This window comes from Sinohyriopsis cumingii, chromosome 19, assembly GCF_028554795.1.
Source record: "Sinohyriopsis cumingii isolate HCF-2022 chromosome 19, ASM2855479v2, whole genome shotgun sequence".
NCBI lineage: Eukaryota > Metazoa > Mollusca > Bivalvia > Unionida > Unionidae > Sinohyriopsis > Sinohyriopsis cumingii.
Window position 1 is genome coordinate 60,368,360 of NC_142979.1, and position 27,542 is coordinate 60,395,901.

At 36.0% G+C, this 27,542-nt stretch overlaps 1 protein-coding gene across 1 annotated transcript in view; it reads left to right on the forward strand.

Annotated features, from left to right (window-relative positions):
• Positions 1-27,542, forward strand: part of LOC149775799 (uncharacterized) — a 79,115-nt gene that overhangs the window by 14,912 nt on the left and 36,661 nt on the right. Inside the window, exons 4-7 of the mRNA XM_089943836.1 lie at positions 2,705-2,880; positions 12,366-12,566; positions 14,435-14,567; positions 23,780-24,005. Of these exons, the coding sequence (XP_089799962.1) occupies positions 2,705-2,880; positions 12,366-12,566; positions 14,435-14,567; positions 23,780-24,005 (736 nt within the window). The remainder of the gene's footprint in view (positions 1-2,704; positions 2,881-12,365; positions 12,567-14,434; positions 14,568-23,779; positions 24,006-27,542) is intronic.

Sequence of the window (27,542 nt, forward strand, 5' to 3'; positions counted from 1 at the left end):
TTTGAACACTGTGCCATTCCTTGATTTACTTGAAACAAACTTATCTTGTGATGAATGAAATAAAAAAAAAATAGCACAATCGGAAATAATAATTTAGCTCTATACAATTAAATGGCCAGTCCCATACTTTGCACATGCATTCAGAATTGAACTAGTTGGTGATTGTGTACATGTATGTTCAGTCTCGCAATAGGGCCATTATTACTTATGGACTAAACACATGGTTCGCATTTAAGTGTAAATTCAGTGTTTTCATTTTTGTTGTTTGTGTTTTTAAAAAGTTGCTGCTACTATCTGGAATTTATTTGTCATTACCTCAGAGGATTACTTTTCATATTTAAACGGTAGGATAAATTTACACTGTTCAACGAGGAAGCTCAACAAGGTAGGTCTCATCAAGTCAGCGCTTAAGTTTTCTATATGTACAAAATATACAATACTTATCAAATTAATTTTTATTTTCTATATATATATATATATATATATATATATATATATATATATATATATGATCGAAATAAAGATCACTGATTGGTGAAATGGTATTTGATTGTCAGTCACTCATAACATATTGGAGATGCCCTTGTCACGACAGCCAAGGCATTGTGGTGATTTGTTAATATTGTATTATTCCATGGTGGAATGAAAGTGGAGAGATTAAATCCCCCATCATGTTGTGTAGGGTTCTGAAAATACATGTGAGCTGTACTGTATTATACAGTAAATACAATCAGAGATACAGAACTATGTTGGCAACAATAGTGGACATTTCAGTTTAGTTTCAAAACGATGGTATAATTCATGTCCAGGAAAACTAATGACTACTGCAAATTGGACATTTTTTTCTTTCAAAACTAACCGACAAACTGGTCCCTCCCTTTTTTGTGTACATATGTAATTTTATAAAGCCTCTGATTATTATTGCTTTTAATTCTACTTCATCGGGTCCCGAGTGGTCTAAAGCGCTCACCGTTACGGATCACTGCCATCTCACCTCTGTCTGCGTGAGTTCGAGTCTCGGATTCGGCTAATGTGGTTATGTGAGAAAGCCTGCCAGTAGCCTCTCGTGGGTCAGTGGTTCTTTCCAGGGGTTTCCCGGGTTCTTCCTCCACCATTTATACTAGTGGCCGAGTGGTCTAAAGCGCTCTTCGTTACAGATCACTACCATCTCACCTCTGCGGCGGTTCGAGTCTAAGATTCAGCCAATGTGGGCATGTGAGAAAGCTTGCCAGTAGCTTCTCGTGGGTCATTGGTTCTTTTCGGCGTTTTCCGGGTTCTTCCTCCACCATTAATACTGGCCGCCATGTATAGCCTATCGTGCTGAAAAATGGCGTTAAACCCCACAACAACAACAACCATTTATACTGGTCGCCATGTATAGCCTATCTTGTGCTGAAAAATGGCATTAAACCCTACAACAACAACAACAACAACAACAATTCTACTTCATAGTCCCTGATGTGTTCAGGTCATTTTAAATTTAGTTTTTGTCCCCAAAAGATTAAAGAGGCCCTAAGTGGACAAGCCGTTTTAGGTGTTCACTTTACCGGTTACTGATATCTCACCTCTGTCTATCTGGGGTTCAGTCTCGGGCTTGTTATATCTGCATCAACTGAAAGTAAGCTTCCAAGTTTAACTCCTGCTGAAAATATTTAAGTGATTATGTTTTTTCATCGCTTTCACCCCTAAAATTTAGTAATATTAAGCTTGTCAGATGGCCAGACCAGCAATCATAAGTAAATTGTTTTGAGTTATTGTGCTTAGTAAGCTTAGTAGAGTTTGCATTAAAATAGTATCTCTGCAGTAAATGTCAACACTTGTCTGTCTTGCTTCTCAGCCCTTGTGGAAAATGTGTCACATATTCATGTGCAGAGATGCTGCCAGGGTCTGCAAGTCTGCAAAACAGGCAGAATTGTACAAAATACATGCACTTGGAAACCATTGATGCACAGCTCCCACAGATTGTTCAAGTTCATGCTTATAAAAATGTACTCTGCACAGTATATAATTTTTATTTAACTGTTAAGATATATTGAACCAATTGAATAAATAAGGATCTAAAAATAAAAATAAAAATAATGATATTTATTTCATCCATATGCCTCTGAGCAAGGGTGAACATGAAACCTTAATGCAGAATTATGGATCAGACAGGAAATTTGGCCTAGAGGTCAGCATTGAACTGATTCATTACAGTGAAACTTTGGCCGAGTTTATGTTAGTCAAAAATTGTGGAGTAGAGATATCTAAGAGGCAGTGCCTATGAGCAGTGGAAAATTGTACATGACAACCATACAGAACAGTGTCCCCACATGTTGAAACTGGCTAAGGTTGCTATGGATATGCCCCTTCAGCACAGAAAAGTATTCGTATAAAGATAAGGAACAGATTAAGTAATGTAGTTTATGTTATAATATTGCTGCAATTTCCCATTGAGGGTTATAAAACTTAATCCTTTCACTACAAGTGACATCATGGATATCCATGGTGACCACTATATCTGTTCTGTGATGGGCAACCAATTTTTCAAAACTGTGATGCATGTAATTTATTATTCTGTGCTGTTGGTTTGTACGTATAGAAAAGTTCATTTCTGGCTTGATTTCCACAAAGCTGGGTCCGTGGACATGTCTAAGAGTATCTAGTATCTGTGCTACAAATACAACTGTAAAACTTTTATTATTCAGATTACTTGCTCTTACAGCAATGCAGGAAGAAGTGTTGCGGTTGATTCTGCTGGCATTGGAAGATGGATCGGCCCTGTCCAGGAAGGTCTTAGTCCTGTTTGTTGTGCAGAGGCTCGAGAACCAGTACCCACAGTCCTCAAAAACAGCTATTGGGCATGTTGTCCAACTTCTTTATAGAGCCTCCTGTTTTAAGGTAGACCCTTGTTTCTTGTATTCTTTCATATTCTTATGCTGACCTTCTCCATGGTTTGCAGCTGACTTGAAAAACCCTTGAATCTGAAATATGGCCTTTGAAAACCCTTGAAAATTATAAAAACTGGGGGGGGGGGGGAATCTCTTAAATAGTCCTAAAATTTGCATCAGGTCTTTCAAAAACCTTTGAATTTCAGTAATATTGACTTACTACTATTAAGCATTCGGTATTTACCAGTTTAATTGTTTTAGGGAAACCTGAGTATTAATGATATTTAATGTTATCTGTTATTTTATCACACATTGCATGTATTCAGATATCTTTGGTATTATCCCTTGTCTTTTGGTAAGACATTGATACATTTTTACTCAGACTACCAAAGCATAACTTAGGTGTTACTGTTGGTTAACCAGTCAGTGCAAATGAAAGATGTAGTATGGTGAACATCAGATTTGTTGATGGCTTTAATGATGGATATATGCATGTTCAATCACAAATGGAGCATGGATCCCAAATACCTGTTGATTAGAAAGTCCAGAGGAGAAAAGTCCATGATATAGACTAATAGATTTGGGGAAAATGGTGTGTGTGTGCCCTTTCTTTGCATATGAGAAGTAAATAATTCCAGTTGTTTGTGAGCATTTTGAAATCCTCTGAAAAGTCATTGATGACTTTAAGTTTTGTTTTTGTTTCTAGACAGATTATGACAAAAATGATACATCAACTACAAATCACCCTCCCCTTCTGATGCAGCTGGTACACCAGGTCTCCCCTCTCAAATAATCACAGTAAAAGCTGACAACCTTAGTGAGAGAAGGGTACCTAATATTTACCATTTAGTCAAACTGTATTAGGAAATGATCTTAAGAAAATGATCAGGTTTTCGATAATCCTGAAGAAAAAAATTGAACGATATGGGTAGAATTACAAAAGAAGTAAGATGGACTTAGTTTGGTAGGCAGAATACTGTGATTTGACAAAGTACACAGTATACAATTTTAAAAGTAGTGGTGATGGTAACTTTGGTTGACATTACTATTATTGTATACATGTTGATGTTTACATTTGTTTTTTTAAAATTGGAAGATAAACAGAACAGAAATACAGTAAAAGCTGTTTCAGACTGAAAAAGTGGTCATTTTAATTCAGGCAAAGGGGCCCCGAGTGGCCAAGTGGTCTAAAGCGTTCTTCGTTACGGATCACTGCCATCTCACCGCTGTCTGCGTGGGTTCGAGTCTCGGATTCGGCTAATGTGGGTATGTGAGAAAGCTTGCCAGTAGCTTCTCATGGGTCGGTGGTTCTTTCCAGGGTTTTCCCGGGTTCTTCCTCCACCATTAATACTGGCCGCCATGTATAGCCAATCGCGTGCTGAAAAATGGCGTTAAACCCAACAACAACAACAACAATAATTCAGGCAAGCACTTCAAAAATTGTTTTAAAAAAAACCTGTTGAAAGGTCCTTGTAAAGTACTTAAATTTGGTTTTGATGTCATATGAACCATAAGCCAATTTTTATATTGTCATTGGAGTGGGGCTAGTGGTAGGGGTTGTGGATTATTTTAAAGTTCTTAAATGTAGATCAGAAAGTTGGCATGTATCATCATTGATGACAGGGCTATAACATATGGTTTTTTTTGGGGGATCACACACTTTGGTTTTGCCCATGGGGTTGGTATATGTTTCCCCAGGGTCATAACTTGAAAACTGTCTCAAGGGTATAAATAAATTGCCCAGGAGCTGATGACAACTGAGAGTTAATGCCAGGCAACAGTAGCATGGTAGGGTAAGCAAAGAATATTAGGAATGATCATTTTAAAAAGTATAATGGAATTTCATATCTTTCCCAGGTAGAGCATCAGACTTGTAATCTAAGGATTTCAGGTCTAATACCCACCCAGGCCAGCATTGATCAGCTGCCTTGGTATGTCCTAGGAAAAGGCACTTGATTGCCATTTTCTTTGCATGATATGGCCAACAGTGTATTAAAAGTACCAGTGGCCTAGTGGTTAGAGCATCTGCTTTAGAAGTGGGAGGTCATGGGTTCAAACCCCAGCCAAGTCATACCAAAGACTTACAAAAATGGTACTAAAAGCTGCCTCATTAGGCACTCAGCATTGAGAGGTTAGTGTTAGGACTGATGTCAGGATAATGTGACTAGGTGGGACATCACGCTACATGTCTGCGGCATTATGCCCCAGTGCTAGATATCACTGCAGACATTGTAGCAATATGACTGAAAAATTGTTAAAGCTATGTTAAAAATTATAATCACACACACACCCATTGAAAAATAACAAAGAAAGATACATTTCCCAGTGATAAATATTTGATCATTAAATTGTCACTCTGGGTACATACATTGGAGTGCTCAAATTATCTCCATATAATTCCATTGTTGAATGTTAGGCTATTGCTATCAGTAAGTGGCAACACTAATCTGCATGTGCTTAAATAACCACAGTCCACACTTACCAGCTTCTTAGGGTGAATTCTTAAAGAAACAAGATATATAAATATTCATCTTTTGTCAACACACTAACTATTGTAGCAGTATCTTTCATCTTTGCCGCAGTGAATACCTTTGATCTTGCATTTTGTTTTCTTCTTAGTCTGTTGAAAAAAAAATTGGGCACCAGCTATAGATCATATAACAGTTGTTTCTCTTGACTATCAAGTTCAGAAAATCAAACCAGAAACAATTGTTGCGTCTGCCTTGACTTATGGAATAGTGGTTAATTGAGATGTCGGAATTTTAGGAAACATCTACTGGGTACCTGAAAAAAGAGAAATTGTATTAAATATTAACCTGAACTGCTTTGTTGTAGATTCATACATGCCAACCTCCAAGAGAGGTATAAGCTTAACTATTACTGATTTAATTGGTAAAAAAGCATAATTTGAGCATAAAAGAGCAATCTTCATATTACATGCCATAATTACAGAAAACTGGATGAAAAACATGCATTTACTTAATCTTGATATTCAGTTAGTCAAAATTCTTGTCACAAATCAGCTAAATCCATGTGGATTAGTAGTTTGTACAAGAGTATTGACACAAAAGAAACTGATACATTATTTAGGCATAACACTGTCTTGAACTATTCTACATGTTTAACTGAGGACCCGAGTGGTCTAAAGCGCTCACTGTTCCGGATCACTGCCATCTCACCTCTGTCTGCGTGGGTTCGAGTCCAAGGCTCGGCTAGCATGGGTACGTGGGAAAGCCTGCCAGTAGCTTCTTGTGGGTCGGTGGTTCTTCCCTGGATTTTCCAGGGTTCTTCCTCCACCATTAATACTGGCCGCCATGTATAGCCCATCGTGTGCTGAAAAAATGGTGTTAAACCCTACAACAACATCAATGAGTCACATTGATAAAGCCCATTTGTTGTAATATCTGGCACCATTTATTAAATTTAGACTGGTCTGCTATGTGTGTGGGTATCAAAATAGAATGAATCTGTGACATGTTTCACATTCAAGAAACCCATCTGTTTTCTTGGAACAGTTTCATGTACAGTTGCTATAAATAGAAAATAAGGAAATTAGGCAGGTCTAATGATGAGCACGGGGCTCGTATCATTGCTACCAATTTGACAATCTGTCATATGTGTACTATATATTAATATAAGGGAGGACACTTTTTTCTTTCTTGGGTCACCCATTTAAGAATGAACACCAATATTTCAGGCTAGATTCTGCGTAGCATAATAAATTTGGTACTGATGTTTAGCTCAGGCATTTGACTTTGTGTGCCTGTCCATGGTTTGGTTTACTATCATACCTTTAAGGAATCCCATACCATTTATCCATGCTACTGCTTGACTTGGCCATGATCACATACACTTAATTTTAAAGTGCAGTGCACTGAATGGAATACTGCTTTCTCATTGGCCAAATGAAATTAAGGTATAAATAAGTGCAGTACATCATTTTCCTTTGGTCAGTGAAAGGGCAGTGTTCCATTCAGTGAGTTGCACTTGCTTATTAAGTGGATGCAATCATTGCCTTGTTGAGTGGCAGCATTTATTATGCTATGCGAAATCTAGCTTGAAATATCAGTGTTGATTCCTAAATAGTATTACGACTCTACAGTCTTAAAATAAATTGAACAGTTGTGATAAAAAAACAACACAAACGCCAAAAATTCTGTGCAATTAGTTTTACATTTGATCTATGCTTCTTCAGGCACGAAATGTTTTGAAAGTAACAGATGACGTCTTTTATTTTAAAACAACAATTACGTCATTATGTAACGTCATAAATGATATACATCATCATAACAAATATATATATACATGACAATATCAAAAAAATACACGAGTCTCTAATGAAACTTGAATTAGTAAAATAATAAAATAAAATAGAGACAAACAGTCATACTTATAATTATATTGTTATTGTTTTATTATTTTACAGTCTTAAAATAAGTAATAGAATAGAGTGAGAAGCAACAAGCTTTATACAATTCAGCAAATAATTTATTTCCCTAGAATACAAAGTGAAAATGTATATAAAAAGTTAACTTTTGTTATTTCAGATTAAATCCCAAATAATCTTAGAATTACATACACAAGTCCTAATCATCAAAGTTCTGAATAAACTTTAGTGGAAATCCAAATTAAATCTAATGTTGAAAGTGTTGATGTGCCTGTGACCTATGTTGTGGTGATGTCCCAACAGTCTTTTGTTGGATCAAAATGATACAATACAAGAATTAAATCATTACTTGAAATTTCACTATAAATTCAAGTCTCAGTTTCCACAAATGTTAATTGTGAAGAGCACTTTGTATTTCCAGAGAAGATTCACTTGAACTAAATAACTTGAATTTTAAAAAATTCCAGTTGAAATGAATTTCTGGACACAACAATAATACATTTGATTCAGCTAAGATCTTAAAGCATGAATGAATCATTTTTCCAGTAACAAGATTACAGACCTGCCATCCCTCACGATTTTGCCATAAGTCTTATGAAAATTACCCTTAAAATACAAACTTATGGCATACTAGCAAAAACTACAAAAAAATGATTGTTGCCGAAAAATCCAGATAATTGGTTAATTCGTGTTTTTTTGGGATCCGGGTTTCATTTTTGAGGTAGTGAAATTAGGGAACCAGACTAACTTTACAGCAGAACCCACATGTTTCAAACTACACCTATTTGTTCATGTGAAGCATCTGCATGATCATACTGTTGATTATAGAATTTTTTTAAATGGTGTCCAGAAAGCGATGCATGTTTAAGACGAAAGGGAAAATAAGCTCCTAGAAAAGTGTTAATAATCAACACAGAAGAATAAAAAAGAGGATTCAGATTCTTGTGAGTAAAAGCAACAAACCATTGAGCTGCATAGGGTTTGGAACTAGAGTTTGTGCAACTGTACTAGTGGGAAATAAAGTCTACGCGTACTTTACAAATGTTTCAGTTGAACAAACTTTTAATTACGTATTCCAGTTTTACAATAGCAGTTATTGATATTTTGTTACACCTTACTGAAAAGTGGTCAATCTTATGGAAAAAAATTTGCAGCCTTACTGAGACAGACTCATCAGGGTTGGCAGGTCTGAGATTATATAATCCTCTACTTGGTCTCAGGTCACAATTTATAACATTGTCTGAAAAAAACTATTACTTAACCTTCTAGAATGATCTGATGTTTACTAGATAAAATCTGGGTAATAATTAGAAGGTCTGTTACTAAAAATTACAATATACAATGTTGAATATGTCAGGTAGGCCAAGTATGTTAAATGGGGAATTCCATGACTCAGAGCCAAATAAATAAATATGTTCTGTATTATCCTTTCCTTTCCTTTTTTTTTTTGTGCATGTTGGTACCCATCATTTTAGTGTCCTGGCCACTTTTTACCTCAAATCTCAGTTATCCTACTTTTAGTAAAGGTTTGCCAGTCCATGTGCAGTTCAGACCAGTCTGCCTTAGATCTCAGGCCAAAAGTCTAAAATCTAGACATAAAATCCAGGTCCAACAACTCAGATTATTTTTAGTAAAAAAGTTGGGTCTCAAAAATTACATTTTCCCTCTGTATTTTGTAATGCAAGTGGAAAGTTGAGATTATTTGGTATCATTGTAGAGCTACATCTGTCTACTTGTCTCTTATACCACACATTTTGGTGTGTCTTAAATGGCCTTGACGCTGCAAAACTCAGAAACAGGGTACAACATCATCACACTTAAAGGCAGCACTGGGGCTTAATGAGTTAATAATATTAATAATGATCTTAATATTAAACCCATACAGATCAAGAATATTTTAGCTATATATTAGTTGTTTACAGAATTGAAACAAAAAATCAATAATTCAGGTTAAGTATAAAATGAATTTGATTTTTGACAAGGTTATGTCCAACATACAATGATACATTACAATAGTTTATAATGAAATAAGTAAAAAGAATCTATTTTAAAAAAACCTAACAGACAAACAATGCACATTAAATATACATAACATTAGGTTGCACGGGAAAGGAGAGAAGTGTCCTCCCTTGTATTATTATATAGTACATGTATGATAAGTAAATTGTATGCAGACAGTAGTCACACTACATGAGCCTCGAACTGTGTTCACTCGCTCCTGATGACTTTGATCTGAACTTGGAATATATTTTTATTTATATTTAACAGGTACCCAGTTGCCCATTTTATTACATGGGTTATTATTAACAGGCAGGCAACCGAGTACCCAGGTATCAATTGACATCTTTCACATGGAAAGTTTTTAGCCTTCCTGACAGTTCAGATGCAGGATTATTAGCACTGGATTAATGATAATGTGAACCATAATGTTGTAAACTAGGATAAAGTTAAAATACTAGTAAGTTTCTGGTCAGGGATGGCCATCTGCTAGAAAGCTAACAGACAATAAGACACTATCAAAACAGGAAAAAAATTGTTTGCTAATATTTTATTTGTAAATTACCTTTGTAAATGTGTATTACTCTTTCCATTAGCAGGACTGATGGTTGAGTTGCAAGTCTTATGTGGAATTAGGACTAACACTCTCTTTCTTTCTTTCTCTCTCTCTCTCTCCCTCCTCTCTCTCTCTCTCTCTCTATACACATACAGTCAACTCCGCTTATATGCATAACCTCGGGACTAGACCCAAGCTATGCAGATAAATGGAGTATGCATTTAAGTGGAATTCCTGTATATTTACAGTGTAAAATGGGGCCATACTTTCGCTATGCAATTAAGCGATATGCATTTAAGTGGAGCTGACTGTGTATATGTGTGTGTGTGTGTGTGTGTGTGTATATATATATATATATATATATATATATATATATATATACATACATACACACACACACACACACACACACATTCAGTCATAGAATAATTTTAATGACAGCTAACTTGGGGACAAGAGCAGTAATTTATTGGGCAACCAGATTTTTAACACTGGTTGCTCAGGGAAAACCATAGGTCATCAACATTTGTATACCCTTGTGTTGACATCCTCACCCATAACCATACGAGACTGGAAAGGACAAGAGACAAATTTAGATATATATCCAGTACAGACCCTTGGGTAGGAGACGAGCTGTCATAACATGGAAACTGCATAGTTGTACAATTTTGAATAGCCCAGTGCCCAAGATGTCCATTTTTTCAGTCTGATGAGTGCCTGACTGCAAGAATTTAATATTAGCTAAGAAGTTTTATCTTTGCACCATAGTTGTCCACCATCTACAGTTCCTGAACATTATGGATGGCTTGTACTTTGTGTAAGGAAGAATGGAGTCAATTTTGGACTGAAAATCTCGAGGGTTAAGGTCACTGTGACTGAAAAAAAAAGGAAAACCGTTTCTGCATAATGACTTGGTTTCTACAACACTAACAGTGGAAAGGAAGAACCCAATTGATTTCAGGATCAAAAAGTCAGAGGTCTTGGTAATTGTGACCGAAAAAAAGAAACATTATTTTTGCGCAATATCATTAGTTCTACAAGAAATAGCTCAGCCAGAACTTGTGGATGGCTTGCACTTGGGTTAAGGAAGAAGGCTATTGATACTTTGGTCAAAAGGTAAAACCACAAGGTCACTGAATGAAAGAAGAAAATGGTTTCTGCACAATAACATTAGTTTTTGTCTCAGACCTGGACCAGACTTGGTGAATGGCTTGCACTTAGGGTAAGAAAGAAGCCTATTGCTCATGGGGTCAAAGGACATGGTCACTCTGATTGAAAGAAGAAAAACATTTTGTGCATACAGATTGTAGTTACCAGTTATAATTACCACTGTATAATTTGCCATTCACGGCATTCTTGTTCAGAAATGAATAGCCAAATTTTATTTGCTAGATTTGTGCACCTTTTAATACAATACAATCTTCTTTTACCTCATAATCATTTTGGGGTCAAATGAGCAAAGGTCAGGGTCATTGTGGCTCAAAAAAAAATGAATTCTTCAGAAAACATTTATTCTAGAGTGTATTCCTTCTCCAAACTTTGTGGACAATTTGTACTTCTGGCAAAAAAGAAACTTTTAGATTCTGATATATAAAGGTCAGAGGTTATGGTCATGGTAAGTACAATAAGAAAATAATGATTTCTGCTTATTAAGTCTAGTTATGGCTGCATACCTTGACTTAGGGCCAAGGTCATTAAGACCCATTGGTCAGTAATCTCCAGTTAGCCAGCCAGCAAAGAAGACATAAACATGGGATGGGCATATAATGTGCTATTCACTGTACTTTTTGTACATTTGATATGACATGAAAATATGCTTGATATGATATGAGAATATGCTTAATATGACATGACAATATGCTTGATATGACATGTCATTTGATATGACATGAGAATATGCTTAATATGACATGACAATATGCTTGATATGATATGAGAATATGCTTGATATGACATGTCATTTGATATGACATGAGAATATGCTTGATAAAATAGCTTAAATAGTTGTGCTGACATAATGATGGGGATGTAATGGCAACCACCATTTTCCCGTTTGGCATATCAAAGATATTTTGCCTAGTAGGCCTTCATTCTCAAATTTTATCAGATGTAAAAGAAGAGATATATTTATTAACTTTAGACTCTTCAGAACATGTATTTTTCTTTCCTGATTGCCATTTATTTTAAAATAAATGATTTTATTAACATGGATATATAACTGTCTGCTACTTTCAAAAAAAAAATAATTACCAGACATTTTCTCTCATCATTTCTAATTGGAAGAGTGGATTTCAGGTGGTAAAATCATGATAAATGTCCTCAAATCGTCAAGTAGAAGGCCTTTATCCCCATTCTAAAACATTTCCGATAAATGAGTTAAGAAGTAGTTGCAAAAGATATTTTCTTTGGCACTGTGGAGGGTCATGATATAACACTTGTGTTCCAATTTGCCAGCAGTTTATTATCATTTTACATCTGCCCATTTTGATGTGCAGCCAATTTGAAAATGTGATGCATTTGCAGATTTGTAAATAAATGTAATATTTCTGTATAGGTGACAAAGAGGGATGGTGAGTCATCCCTCATGCAGCTGAAGGAAGAGTTTCGTACCTATGAAGCTCTGAGACGAGAACATGACACTCAGATCGTCCAAATAGCCATGGAAGCTGGCTTACGCATTGCTCCTGACCAGTGGTCTTCCTTGTTGTATGGGGACTCAGCCCACAAATCTCACATGCAGTCCATAATTGATAAAGTAAGTCTTTTCTCTGTTCAAGGCTAAGGATTCTTTTGTATTTCCCATCATGACAATATATATATTGTTATCCTTATCCTTCTATCCATCCATCACATCATGGTTAAGTTTCGTATTTAAGTTAGCTTTCAAGCTTTTGTGTATTTCCCATCATGACAGTGGTAGGGCATATATTATCCTTATCCTTCTATCCATCCATTACATCATGGTTAAGTTTCGTATTTAAGTTAGCTTTCAGGCTTTGGTGTGGCGTCTTTGTTTGTGAAGCACTGTGGAGATGTAGGATTTCTTACTATTATGGTTTGTGTCAAGATTTTTTTTAAAAAAAATTATAAAAAAAAGTCACTTGGAGTTTCAGGTTTGGCACTCTTCAATGAAAAATAATGTTCTCTAAAATGTTTTCTTATTTTCAGATGGGACTTTCAGATATGCGCAAATGTATTTGTGTGTGCCACTTTGAGTTATAACCTCTATGGCACTTGTTTCAAATAATTCATATGATGGTAATGAGATTCTCTTGTCTCAGCCATATAATATGAACTTTAGCTCATTTGTTATGTTCTAACATGTTGGTAGATACCTAATGAACTATAAATCACTAAGGATTTATCAAGCCACACACTGTTACAGCTCTTCCATTATCAAAGTATAGAATGTACATGTAATTTTAATTATACAAGTGAAAGGTTTATTTCTCTGTTTAGATTCCAACTTGCCAATGAGTTGTTTTGTAAATGTATATAGTGGTTTAATGAATCTGTTATTATTAGATATACTGGTCACAGACCAGATGAACTTATGAGACACAGCCTGTTCTCCACCTGTAATTTGTACACCAGTAGCACTCCTGAACTACATGAAGGATTGCCATGAAGTTTTGCACACATTTATCCTATGGTCTGGTTGGTCCTAAATGAAATTGGTACAAGTCTAACTATCACAGTGGCTGTCTTGACAATCTTGTTATCACTACTTCTCCTGGAATAATATTATCATATCTAGTTGGCCCAGAATGACAATGGTGCCACTTGGACTTCAGTATGGCCACCATAGCAGCCATCTTGAAAATCTTATTAATCCTGCTGCTTAACAGACAGTCATATTGACATGGTGTTTTCACTAGAAAACTTACGATGTCTAGTTTGTTCTGAATGAAATGGTACCTCTGACATCCAGTTGAAAATATTATTGCTGCTTCTTCTGATTTCAATGTCGTATTGACATGTGGTTTTCACAGGAAGACTTCATACAATGTCTAGTTGGACCTAAATGAAAATGGTGCCATTCAAACATACAATATGGCCATCTTGACAACCTTGTTATTGCTTTTCCTGAAAACATGGTCATATGAACACATTGTGGGTTTTTTGATAATAGACTTTATATGATGTCTATCTAACTGGTGCCAATTTGACAGCCAAACTTAAAAAACTTACTATCACTACTTGTGAACATAGATTCAGATCATTGTGGGAATTTCAACCAAGTTAAAAAGACCATTTTTTTCTCATTCATTTCTCTCTCTCTCTCTCTCTCTCTCTCTCTCTCTCTACCAAGTAAAAAGACCATTTCATTTTTTCTTTCGCTCCCTCTCTCGATTTCAGAAATACTTTTTTTAAAACTTGGTTCAGAGATCTTATAAAGGAAGTAAAAAGACCATTTCATACACACACTCTTGCTCTAATATTTATAAACATATATATCATAAAATTTTAGTCTATATTCTTCATCATCTTCTCTTACTTTCCAGTCATTGCTTTCTGGCCTTTATAGTGTCAGTTACTTTTAATTTTCTTCTTCATATTATTATTATTATTATCATTATTATTATTATTATTATTATTATTATTATTATCATCATCATGCAGCTACAGACTCCACAAACCTTTGGTCAGAGTGTAAATGAACTTGTGATTGCCCTGCAGAGAACTGGAGATCCACATGGACTTCAGAAGCTCAGGCCACATTTGGAGTTCCTCTCAAACATTGATCCTGGACCAGGTAGGTTTTTCATCACTTCACAGGAAAATAAATTAGAACTCCTTCAGGTCATATACAATACCACCTTTTTTTTATGCTTATCCAGGGATGGTCCTGGCTTTTAAAAAGCTGTCGCCAAAAAAATCGCCAACCTCAATATTTTGTCGCCAATTTTCAAAAAGTGTCGCCAAAAAAAGTAGTGTACAGTTTTCCAAGTGTTGATTTAGTCTATTAATGTAACAGGCAATGAAAATTACAAAAGATGGATTAGTTAATACTTTAATTACAACAAGCATTAACAAAATGTTACAAAGTGTTACATGAAGATCCGTCGCGATTTTAGGGCTGCCCACTTGTTGAATGCAGTTTCAAAGTCTAATTTTTCACATCTGTACATGTTGATTCTCATTAAATTCTCGAGAGATGAGATGCAGAGCTTATTTCTGATGTCAGTTTTTATGAGGTTCATCTTACTGAATCCACGTTCACAGTCCTCAGTGCTGACAGGTGACACCAGTAGTCTCTCAGCAGCCCCCCCCCCCCCTTTTTATGGCTAGCTTTACAAAGCTTGTAGTGAATTGCTTCCTAAATCCCAAGAATGATCACTGAATGCTGTATAAATTTTCTTGACAAGAAAAATAGGATCTCCATTCCCACGAATGAAACTTACACGAGTCAACACCTGGCAATATTGGACCGTATATATAAGAATAAATTCACACCCAATTTAGGGATTCTTTCACTCCTGTATTTTGAGAAATAAATAATTGTTATTAATTATGCAAAACTGGGGTTTTTTTTTTTTTTTGCTATTTTTTGTTGCGGAGTTTAAGTCTCTGCAGCCATAACACGGGACTGATGGCAAAAGGAAAAGATCAATGAGTAAAATGCTGCACTGGCGACAGATGTAATTGTGATTGAGATTTTTTCCATTTGCTTTGTATTTATACACGGTAGTCGGTACTTCAAAGGTTATCAGTTTTCTATGAAGGTTCAGCAAAACTATTGTATTGGTATATGTATAAATAAAAAAAACAGAAGGATTAGCCATACAATTAATTGTATCTGTTCTATTCGCGTCTTCAGAAGTCGGTCAGTTGTAGGTATAGTGTGGTAGCATGATTGACTGTATCACAGCATACAGTACTCAGCCCAGATGTCAGCATAAGCAGATTATGATGTAACAATGCACTGTAAAGATGGGGTTGTCAATAAGAACAAAGGATCGTTTGTGTAACAGATTGATTCCAATGCATTGCTTAGTCAAGTTTGTGGCTTCCTTTCGTTCTGCCTTTTAATTTATCCAGTCCAAATCCATGATTGTATGTACAAATTAAATAACCAAAAAGTATGTCGCCAAAAAAATCACCAGATGGGATATTTTTGTCGCCAATAAGAATAAAAAATCGCAATTTGCGACATTGGTGAAGCCCAGGACGATCCCTGCTTATCCAAGTCACTGTTAGAGCTTATTAGTTCTGATGGTCTGAGAGCGGATAAACTTATGTGGTGATCTGTTGTCTGTCATCCAACATCACATTTTATCACTACTCCTGAATCGCTGAATATTGCCATGAACTTTTACACATACATTCATCCTGTGGTCTTGTTGGTCCTAAATGAAATGGTGCTGCTCAGACATCCAGTATGGCCACCACAGTAGCCATCTTGAAAATATTGCTACTCCTCCATGGGTGCTCTTATCAACATGTGTTTTTATTAAAGACTTCTTATGATGTCTTGTTGGTCATAAATGAAAATCTTGCTAATCTTGTGTCCAAATGGCCACCATGGCAGTCATCTTGAAAATCTTATAATTGCTATTGCTTCTTTATGGATGGTATAGCAACAAGGAATTTTCACTAAAAGATTTCTTATGATGTCTAGTTTGTCCTAAATGAAAATGGTGCCAATTTGCGATCCAGTGTGGCTGCCATCTTCAGAATCTTGTTATTGCTACTCCTCCTGCATGGATAGACATGTCAGCATAGGGTTCTCACTAAAACACTTCTTATGACGTTTGGTTGTTCCTAAATGAAAATGGTGCCAGTCTGACATACAATACCTAATACCTACTTAACCTAAACAGAAAGTCATATTAACATGAGGTTTCCACCAGAAGAACTCTTATGATGTTCACTTGGTCTTACATAAAACTGGTGCAGAAATGCCTGCCACATAGCAGCCATCTTGAAAATCCTATGATACCTAGTTTGTCCTAAATGAAAATGATGCCAATCATACATCCAAAATGTCTGCCATAATGATGGTCTTAAAAATCTTATTGTCACTACTCCTCCTTAATAGACGATCATTTTGACATGGGGTTTTCACCAAAACACTTCTAATGATGTCTACTTTAGCTTAAATCACGCTGCCATTTGTCCCGTCAATTCCATATTTAACTCGTATTTTGGACCTGAATTCAGATGTATGTTTTTCTTGTTGAAAAAATCTGTTTATTAAATAGAGAAGTTAAATTAAAAATTTCCTTACAATTTTCTGTTTAGGATGGGCACTCGGTTGCATTCTGAGAGTAAATGTATCACATGTATATAGGGATACAGATTTCTAAAATACAATTGGTTCATTCGAAATCCAGACTAACATGCATGTCTTTCACAACCATATTTTGCACAAAGCAATTGCCACCACAGGGGCTCATTACCAAGAAAATCAATTGTATCCATCAATGAATTGAGGTCGGGGGGGGGGGCAGCCTGTAACAGTATAATATTGTTACAGGTTGGACACCCCAGTCTTCAATTCATTGATAGATACTCTTAATTTTCTTGACAACATTGTTACCGATTGGACCCAACCCCCAGCCCTCTATCTATTGACATTTACTCATAATTTTCTTGATAAATGCTATCACTGTATCATCTTCATAATAATCAACTTCTAGTGAGACTGCTCCGGTGGTCTGGTGAGTAGAGCATCATGGATCCAAACCCCGGCTGAGTCATACCCAAGACTTACAAAAATTGTACTAACAGCTGCCTCGCTAGGCACTCAGCGTTACGTGGTTAGTGGTTGGACTGGTTGGCCTGGTGTCAGGATATTGTGACTGGGTGGACATCATGCTACGTGTCTGCAGCTTGATGCTCCAGTGCTGGACATCATAATAAACTGCCACACTGCAGATATCGTAGAGATATTACTGAAAAATTGTTAGAGCTACATTAAAAATCAAATCACACACACAGACACTCTCAACTTCTAGTGCTGCTGAACAGGAAAGCAGAAGATTTAGAATTTTCCACTGCAAAGAAAAGAAAACAGAACTGGAAGGACAATTGTGCCATCATGCAAATTGTGATTTTGCTATTGGGCATGGAGGCGCCCATGACATAAAACAGCATGAAAAAGCTAATAAGCATTAGCTTGTTGCTTCATTATCAACAACACAGCCTGAATTTTTGTTTTTAAATACCAGAGAGAACCCTGATGTAATTCGATCTACAGTTCATTTTACTAAATTTCCATTCGAAATAAACCTTCCTTTTTAAGTTGCTAGTGTTGCTGGTGATTTATTTCACATACTTTTTCCAGAAAGTAAAATCTCAAAGGATTACTTGTGTGCTAGAATGAAAACAGATAAGTAAAAAAAATCACACCGAATTCAGATTATCAGTGAAAGATGGTACCTTGAAATCAACCATGATTGAAAACAAGGTGGGGAAAAGGCACCTGTAAACAGCCTATGTCTGAGTGTGTGTTGCACTCTTGCACCTTCTGAATGAGCACCCAAATGGAACAGTGTGCCCTTTAGAGAAGGTGCAAGAGTGCAACACATTCATCTTTGACATGAAATAAGTAAGTAAGATATTGTCCTACTTTACTGATGGTTGTAGATGTTGTAAATGGTTACATATGCATTAAAATTTATAAAGTCAGTATTTGTTCCTGAAAATCAGTATTTTGTCATAAGCAGTCATCATTTTTGTATTCTTGACTTGGCAGCTATGCTAAATGAAATTTTTCCAAACTGACATACAATATATTGAATAATGCCAGAGATGGTCTCAAACACTTTGAAGTTTAAAAGAAGAAATGGTCTTATCATCCTGGGAATTCTTTCTGCCCAGTAGAGCATCAGTCCCTTCAAGGACTGATGTCTTGCTAGACCTTGGTTAAATTTTGCCAATTTGGTCTTCAGGCACTGGGGTGGGGCATCTATGTTTTATGAGGGGCCCCAGGTGGATGAGTGGTCTAAGGCATTTGCCTCTATAGATCACCCACACATCTATCCATGTGAATTTGAGTTTCACCACAGCCAGTGTGGTATGTGAGAATGTTTGTAGCTTTCCATGAGTAGGTGGTTCTTATCTGGGTCTTCCTAAGTTCTTCAGCCACCAAATGTACTAGCTGCCATCTATAGCCTATCATGTGCTGCAAAATAGTGTTAAACCCCACAGAACCAAACTAAACCTGTATTTCATGGACATATTTCGGCTTGAAAATGTAATGTTTTATAATGGAGATGAACCATATTTACTGCTTCAATTCAATACGATATCAAAGCTTTGAACTGTGTTGAAACCTCTCAAAAAGCAAATTTCTTCATTTTCTTATATTTCCTGTCCACATTTGAAAGCCTTGAATAGAGGTGAAACAATTCATCGCTATATCAATGCATCAACACTTTTACTGTACCGACATATAAATACAAGAGGTGGAAAATCAATACAAAACGATAATTACTGTATGCAGGTTATTTTAATCTTCAGTAGTCGCCATTAATTATTCGTCATTTGCCTCCTTTTTCTTTAAATTGAGAATTCATTTGAAACAGCTGCTGCAGGCACAGGCACTTTTGTTAGTAAAAAACTATAAAAAAAAACTTGATAACATTAACTCATCTTCTGTAAAATGAACATGGGGATGTGGTTCATATATATTGCCCCCCCCCCCATGCCAGGCTAATTATTTTATCCAAACATTTTTTTCAGCATAAAAGAGACATTCCAAATGTGTTCCACTGGTAAATAAAGTACTTTACTCATCATTTATGAATCATTTTTATGCGAAGTTTCTTTGTTGATTTGTATCTTGGTTATTTTGGTTGAATTTGAAAGTGCCACTATTGGTGTCATGCCGTGAAATATGTTAAAAACCAAATTCTCATCAGTGGCTATTGTTTGTTCCAGACCAGGTTAAACAATAACCACCTATCAGCATTTAAGGCAACTTATTCACTGTGTGACAATCAGGAAGTACTGGCAAAGCTACAGAGGAACTTGGCTCAAAAGTTGATCATCAATTGTTCTGTAAAGTACATAAACAGAGATTATGCCAGGGCAGGCAAATCACAAAATTTGTATGAATCCATGCACTTGGAGCTGTAATTTGTGAGAACTCACACAAATTAATTGAAAGCCATGCACATGAAAATGTACTTGGTGCAGTATACAACTTCTATTTAACCATTCAGCCATTCCCATATAATTTACATATGCTATGATTAGTGAATTTGGATATGTTGGTTTATTGAGGGTGGGATTAATATTCAGTACAACCCTGCTATAGCGTGAATTCAGATATAAAGTGGTCGTGGCGTGGCTTCCGAAATTTTGTATATTTATTCGCACATGAAAAAATATTTTTTGTTCAAAGTACATGAAATAGTGTATAAAAAAATTATTATCATTATGGGGAAGAGACTGCGTATGAATTCAGATTAAATATGATCGTGGCATGGTTCCTGAAATTTTAAATACATGTGTGTATTTTTCTCATACCGGGAAAGAATATTTGTTTCAAGTATGAGAAATAGTGTGTAAAACGTTTATTATCATTTTGGGAAGGAGTTCACATATGAATTTTAATATAATACGATCGTGGCATAGTTTCTGAAATTTAACAATATCACCAGGTTCTTGAAGTGTTACGCCTAAATCAACATTATTGGATATGTTACTTATTACTGGGGGCCCCGAGTGGCCGAGTGGTCTAAAGCGCACTTCGTTAAGGATCACTGCCATCTCACCTCTGTCTGCGTGGGTTCGAGTCTCGGATTCGGCTAATGTGGATATATGAGAAAGTTTGCCAGTAGCTTCTCGTGGGTCGGTGGTTCTTTCCTGGGTTTTCCTGGGTTCTTCCTCCACCATTAATACTGGCCGCCATGTATAGCCTATCGTGTGCTGAAAAATGGCGTTAAACCCTACTACTACAACAACAACTACTTATTACTGGTCCATGAGTAAAGCCACTAAGTCGTCTTTGTGATTGTCTTCAATTATTCTGTATACAATCATTGCTCAAACAATAGCCAACATGTGTTTCTTTAACTGCATACACAACCAAGCAGCAAACACTGAGGTGGTTGATAAAAGATTCTCACAAGTTAATAAACATCAAAAAATGAAAGCTGCCAACATATTTGCTGGGCTTGGCGGTGTTAATAGACGCAATCAATTGCCCAGTAAATAATGTCTGCTTTATTAGGTGGAAATTGAAAGAGTACAAACATGTGTTCAGCTTAAATTTTTTTATAGAAGTGACTCGTGACCATTGCAGGCCTACTGCACTTAGTTCTCTGGTTTTACATGGGTATGGTATTTTTTTATGAACTCGTTATTAATTTCCTTTTTTTATACAAATATTTTACCATTATGGAAAAGCAAGTTCACAAACACAAGTCATTATCTGTACTTTGTGCAATGATTAGTATAGTTGTTTTCACACATTTCTTTCAATATTCACAAAATCTGAAGTAAAAGTTATATGCACACTGAAAGCATGTGTTGATTGTTAATTATTCTTGCTGTAGTCGTTCAAACGAATAGGCGTACAAGCATTAATTATTGGAAATTTGCAATGGATAAATGTACACTGAAACACATAAGAGAAAATTTTAGCATTATGAAATTTGTAGACACCGTTCATAGACCCTGGAACGTAATGAACCGTGCATGTGCATCTTCTTTCTTAACCTAATTTTACTGTTAATTTTTCCCATTGAATTCAGACAGATGATGTGGGACAAAATTATTGAATAGTTTAAATATGTATGCAATTTTTTGCAATGGAAATACATATATTATGGATTAATTGCAAGCCCCGACGGTACGATATCAGATGGCAAGTAAAAGGTGTTGATACTCTGTTCATGCTGTATATTAGATGTTGAATTCAGTCCCAATGACCTGGGAAAAAAATTATTGAATATTGTAAATCTGTGCAATTTTTCAATGGAATTACATGCATTATAGATGAACTGCATGACACGATGGCACGATAGTGAACAGTGTTAATACCCATTTCATCATATACATTAGACATGAATACACGTACATGTGCCAATGAGTTGTTCTCTGAAAAAAGTAAACTACTGTAAAACCCCACGTTAACGCGACCCCGATATTAATGCGATCAAATTTTTGGGACCCTAATTGTCGCGTTATAGTGGGGTTCCACTGTATTATTTCAAGGCATGAGTTCTGATGAATAACCAAAGGTGTGTCTGGAATAGCTGCACTATTTAATCTTGACCTAGTATTTATGTATCCAAGACCAGCCATTTTTCTGGATCCCTCTCGTAACATTTCTTTGAGAAATATAATGAGCACAGAGTGCTATATGATGTTTGATTTGAAATCAACTCACATGCTATAATTTATCCATGCTTTCTTTATGCCTTTTTATTTTGGGGGAAAAGAATGTAGTTCAAAACCCTTACTTAGTGTGCTAGTACACCCGTGAGCAACACAAAACCGCATGGTCTTTCACATGAACCCTAGCAACTGGCAGACAGGATGCTTGAGTCGCTACTGTGATGTCACATTATGAACGTAATTGAATGGGTATGGAAATTATGCATATGAGGTCATGAAAATTCAGTTCCCAGAAAGTGTCAATAATAACATATTGGCATTATGATTGGAGATGGTGCTTCAGAATAAGGTCTTCTCTTACAGTTCTTTAATTATTATTGTATCTTTCCATTGATTTCTAGTCCCCTTTAAACCTGTTTGGTGGATTTCAGGAGGGATCGGTGGAGGAAGTTTGAGTTGCCAATATTCCCAATGTTAGATATTTGGACAGTTATGTTGGGTGAGAAGTATGAGCACATTTGCTATCAAAAACATGGATTTCACCAAAACCACACAGTAATGACATGGGGTAGTCATCATACCTAGTGATTAGCAAATGTATCCGACCTTATATCAAACCATATCTGTCTGCAGTCAACAAGACTATTTGACAATTGAGCTTTTCATTCATACAGAAGTTATAAGAAAATGTTGCCTCTTTAATAAATCAACACATGGGACAGAATTGCAGAGTTTGCAAAATGGAACATGTATGAGACTATTTCTAATGATGCTTTGTCATGTGAATCAAATCTCCTAACCTATATTTTTCTTTATGTTAATTTTTAAAACTGAGAAGATAAATATTCAACGTAACGGCCTAGGTAGTGGCCAATACATTGTTGCATAATTATGCTTATCCTTTGGTAAAAAGAAATTATTCCAAATTTTACAGAATTCTAAAACAAACTTAATGAAAATTTTTAATTCTGAATTAACAACATTCCAGAATATAAAATTTTGGGGGGATTATGAACAAGAGGTTTCTGATTTGACACAGGGAGAAAAGTTCTTGAGCACAGATATGATCGATTAGCATATAGAATATAGTTTCTCATTGTATAACAAGAAACCAGTCAACTAGACTATAAATAGACGAAAAATGGTAACTGTAGTGAAGAGAAAAAGAAGTTAATTCGTTAGGAAAACTAATGTTTATGGGCTACTGTTTTGGCCCAGAATGGTGAAGGTATTCAAGTTCCTGTAATTGGAGGAATAGATACACCATTTATTGACATTGGATCTTTCCTTACTAAGTACAGCTGTACATAGATTTATTGGAAGATGCCTTAAGATTATATAAAAGTTCTGACTTTAAATGAACATGTTATTCATTTTGGACAGGTTGTCTTGATTGGGAAAATTGATGTTAGGATTCCTGATAAATATGCTCAAGGGTTGGCATCTCTTTAAAGTGACAACCCTGGGCTTCTACTGCAATCTTTTGGTGAATTCCATGTGTCTGATATAGAGGATGCACTTAGATTTCCCACCCCAACAAAATTGTCCAAATGTCTAACACAGACTGAGAAAGGTCAGAGTAAATGCCAACCAGGATTGAGGGTGGGGGGAACCACTATTCTTTTATAGTCTGAGCTCTTCAGAAACTCTATTTTCTGCACTGTCTTCCAACAGATATACCAGGGCCGTCCTGGGAGAATTTGGAGGTCATTCTCAAAGCTGTGGAAACTGTTGTCCTGGGTTTAGTGGATTTCCTGAAAACTGTGAGTAAAAGGCATGAGAACCAGACACCCTACCACCCCCGCTACAAGACCAGCATGTGTCGAGACTTCCTGGAAAAAGCTAAGTGTCCACGTGGTGCCAGCTGTACATTTGCCCACTCAGAGGAAGAATTAGAGAAGTAAGATTAAGACATTTATTACATTACTTGAAGAAGAAAAAAACTGCTGTAATAGAGACGGGTTTTTCATCCTGCTTTTGAACGAACAAGTACCATGTGAGAAAAGATATTGTATAATGTGAATTGAAAACCAGAGCTAACACAATTCAGAAAAGTTGCTTTTTTGGGACGATATTTTGTCCAATCTAGTGTTTCCCAAGCTTTTCAAATACGAAATGCTAATAGTTGTAATTTTATGCTCCTTTGGAATAAACCCATGGCCCCCTGGGGCTCAGCAACCCACAAGTTGGGAACTGCTGACCTAATCCATATAGAGGAGACTGTAGGAAAGATTATACTGTATGTAATAGCTTACAAGTCAACCCACCCCACTTTGGGCTTAAAAAAAGCCAATTTCTCATTTACCTTTCTATCAGTTGGGTGTATTGCAAGTCAGATCTGTCTGAAAGGGTGACTTGTTATCAGTGAGTCAGAGTTGTCCTTTGGAAAAATAAACAAGCCCAAGTGGATAGATAGATTTGAAAAATAACAGCAGAACAATGATATACTCGTTTATAAACCCATTCATGTATAAGCTGACTTCACCAATCTGAATAGGTAAAACTTTATAAGGTGCACAACCCATGCATTAGCTGACCGTCAAGACATATTGAAAAATCTTATTATTGCTGCTCCATCTGAATGGATGGTCATCTTCACGTGTGTTTTCAGTACAGGAGGTATTAGTGGTTCAGGTTAGGCATGTGAACTTGTCTTTGGTGATCTGCAATAACAATATATACTTGTAGGCAACAAGAAAACTTAAAAATGTTCAAGTTTTGACATTGTCCTGCAGATAAGCTGATCTTCCATCTTCTGGGATTTTATTTTTTAGTAAATTATTTGGCTTGTGTGAGAATATATATAGGTATAATATTGAGTGGAACATTTTACAGATAAATTGACAATTTAATATTTGTCATAATTAAATCCATAATGCTAGACATTTTATGTCCAGTTACATGATAAATCCATGAATTCAATTATAGGTGACATACTGTTATAAAAATAGTTCATAATAATCTGGTCCACAATGTGTTAATTGCACGTCTTACAAATAAACAATCAAAGTTAATTGCACATTGTTTTATTTCACAGTATCCTATAAATGTCGCTACCAAATATCATCAGTTACAAAGTCCAAGAATTCATCCTCATTGTCTGATAAAGTTCTGAAAACTGTCATTGTTGTCTAGTCATTGTAAGTCATCATGGTCATAAATATTGCCAGACATTTTCCATGGCCTCACTGTCACATGAGGGTGCTTAGGTAGAGACTGAGCTTGGGGTCAGTAAGTAAAAATTTTATCATACAGTATGTGAAACCGATTAAAAGACACAGCTGAACAGGTGTCAGTTGTGTGGTAAGATCACATAGAGTTCAAGTAACCACCCTCTGTTACTTGGCACTAAGCAAGTTCCAAACTTTTGGTTTGATCAAAGGGTTGTCACGTGGAAAATAAAGATGGTACTGCCTATACAAGCCAAGTGGGATGATGTTGAAACATTCACTGGTAGATTTAGAACTCTTCTTAACACTGAGCAAGTACATGTACTAAATTTGCAGCTCGATCGAAAGGATTGTCAGCTTGAAAGCAAGTGAGTGCTGCCTTTACAGGCCAAGAGCTTATTGGATCATGTGCACTGGCATAAAACTATGGGAAATATCACTTGTGAATTAAAGCTCTTGCTGATGAAAAAGGAAAAGTTTTATTGCATCAAGCACATTGTTTATATACCAAAACACAAATATTAATACAAACACAGGTTGTTAGGACTTGCATGGAAATGGAAGCAGTAAACAATAATTTAAAGTCTTAAATGAAATTTGTAGAGTGTTGGTGTGTCAACAGTCTTTGGTTGAATCACAGTAATATAATTCCAGCTTTGAATTCACTATAAATTCCATTGAATGCTTCTAACCAAGAATTTTATCAGAGCACTTTGGTATTTACAGAGAAAATAATCACTTTAATTCAATAATGTCAAGAAATAAAATTTCTAGCCCAAAAGTGAAATACTGGACACAACATATAATACAGTTTGAAAGTGCCAGATCTTAAAGCATGACTGAAAAATTCTCCCTGTTACAAGATTATATAGTTCTCTACTTGACCTCAGGTCACAAATAGCATTTTCTATATTTTAAAAAACCCATTACCTAATGGAACCACTCTGGTAGCCTAGTGGTTAGAGCGTCTGCCTCAGATGTGGGAGGTCATGGGTTCAATCCCTGGTCGAGTCATGCCAAAGACTTACAAGGCTTGGCGCTCAGCATTAAGAGGTAAGTGTTAGGACTGGTCAGCCTGGTGTCAGGATAATGTCACTGGGAGGGACATCTCCATGTCTGTGGCATGATGCCCCAGTGCTAGACCACTATAAACTTTCACACTGCAGACATCATAGTGATATGACTGAAAAATTGTTAAAACTATGCTTAAAAATATCAAAATCCATTGACTAATGGAAAATAACCTTCTAGAATGATCCTGATGTTTACAAAATAAGAACCAGAACCTGGATTATATGATATAAGAACTGAAGAAATTCTGAAACCTAGATCTTGACCCAAATAAACATATACAAAACCATATACATGTATCTATATCAGGGTCAAGATAAATTGAATAAAATAAGGGTAAAAAATGAAATTAGATAGTAAAGATATTTATTTTAATACCTCTGTCTGCACAAGCATTGACGGACTAAATACCTTTATACAGCATTATGGAACAGATAAGAAATTTGGCATAGTAGTCAGTAAACTACTGATTTAAAAAAGAAAATTTATGTTAATGAAAAATCCTATTTTGGAGCAGATGTATCTTGTTGTTGTTGTTGTTGTAGGGTTTAATGCCATTTTTCAGCACACGATTGGCTATACATGGCGGCCAGTATTAATGGTGGAGGAAGAACCCGGGAAAAACCCTGGAAAGAACCACTGACCCACGAGAAGCTACTGGCAAGCTTTCTCACATACCCACGTTGGCTGGATCCAAGACTCGAACGCAGATGTATCTAAAGGATAATATCTGTGATCTCTGGAAATTTGTACATAACAGTCAGAAAGATCAGTTTCCCAACATATTCAGGCTGACAAAGCTAGCTGTGTATATTCCCCTTCAGAAAGAAGCACAGAACAATATTGATATAAAGAAAAGGAGCAGAGTATGCTCAGAAATAATTACAGATCAATGCTTATACAACTGGAGCCGAAATCTATCAAAGATGTTGATTTCAGTATAGGTCTAGGAAAGTGGAGCATTAAGAAAGAAAGAGAGACATATTTTGAAGTTTAGATATTAACCTATGACCATTCCTTCCTCCACCTCCTTATATCTTTGATAAAGTGAGAGGTCTCCCTAAAGATAAACTCCTATCCTTTCTCCTTAAATTGTACATGGGGAACAAGTATGGAATTTCTCTTTTTTTATGCAGAGATATTTAATAAGTGAATGAAGGTGCTGATGCAATAAATGAAATTAGTATAGAATGAGC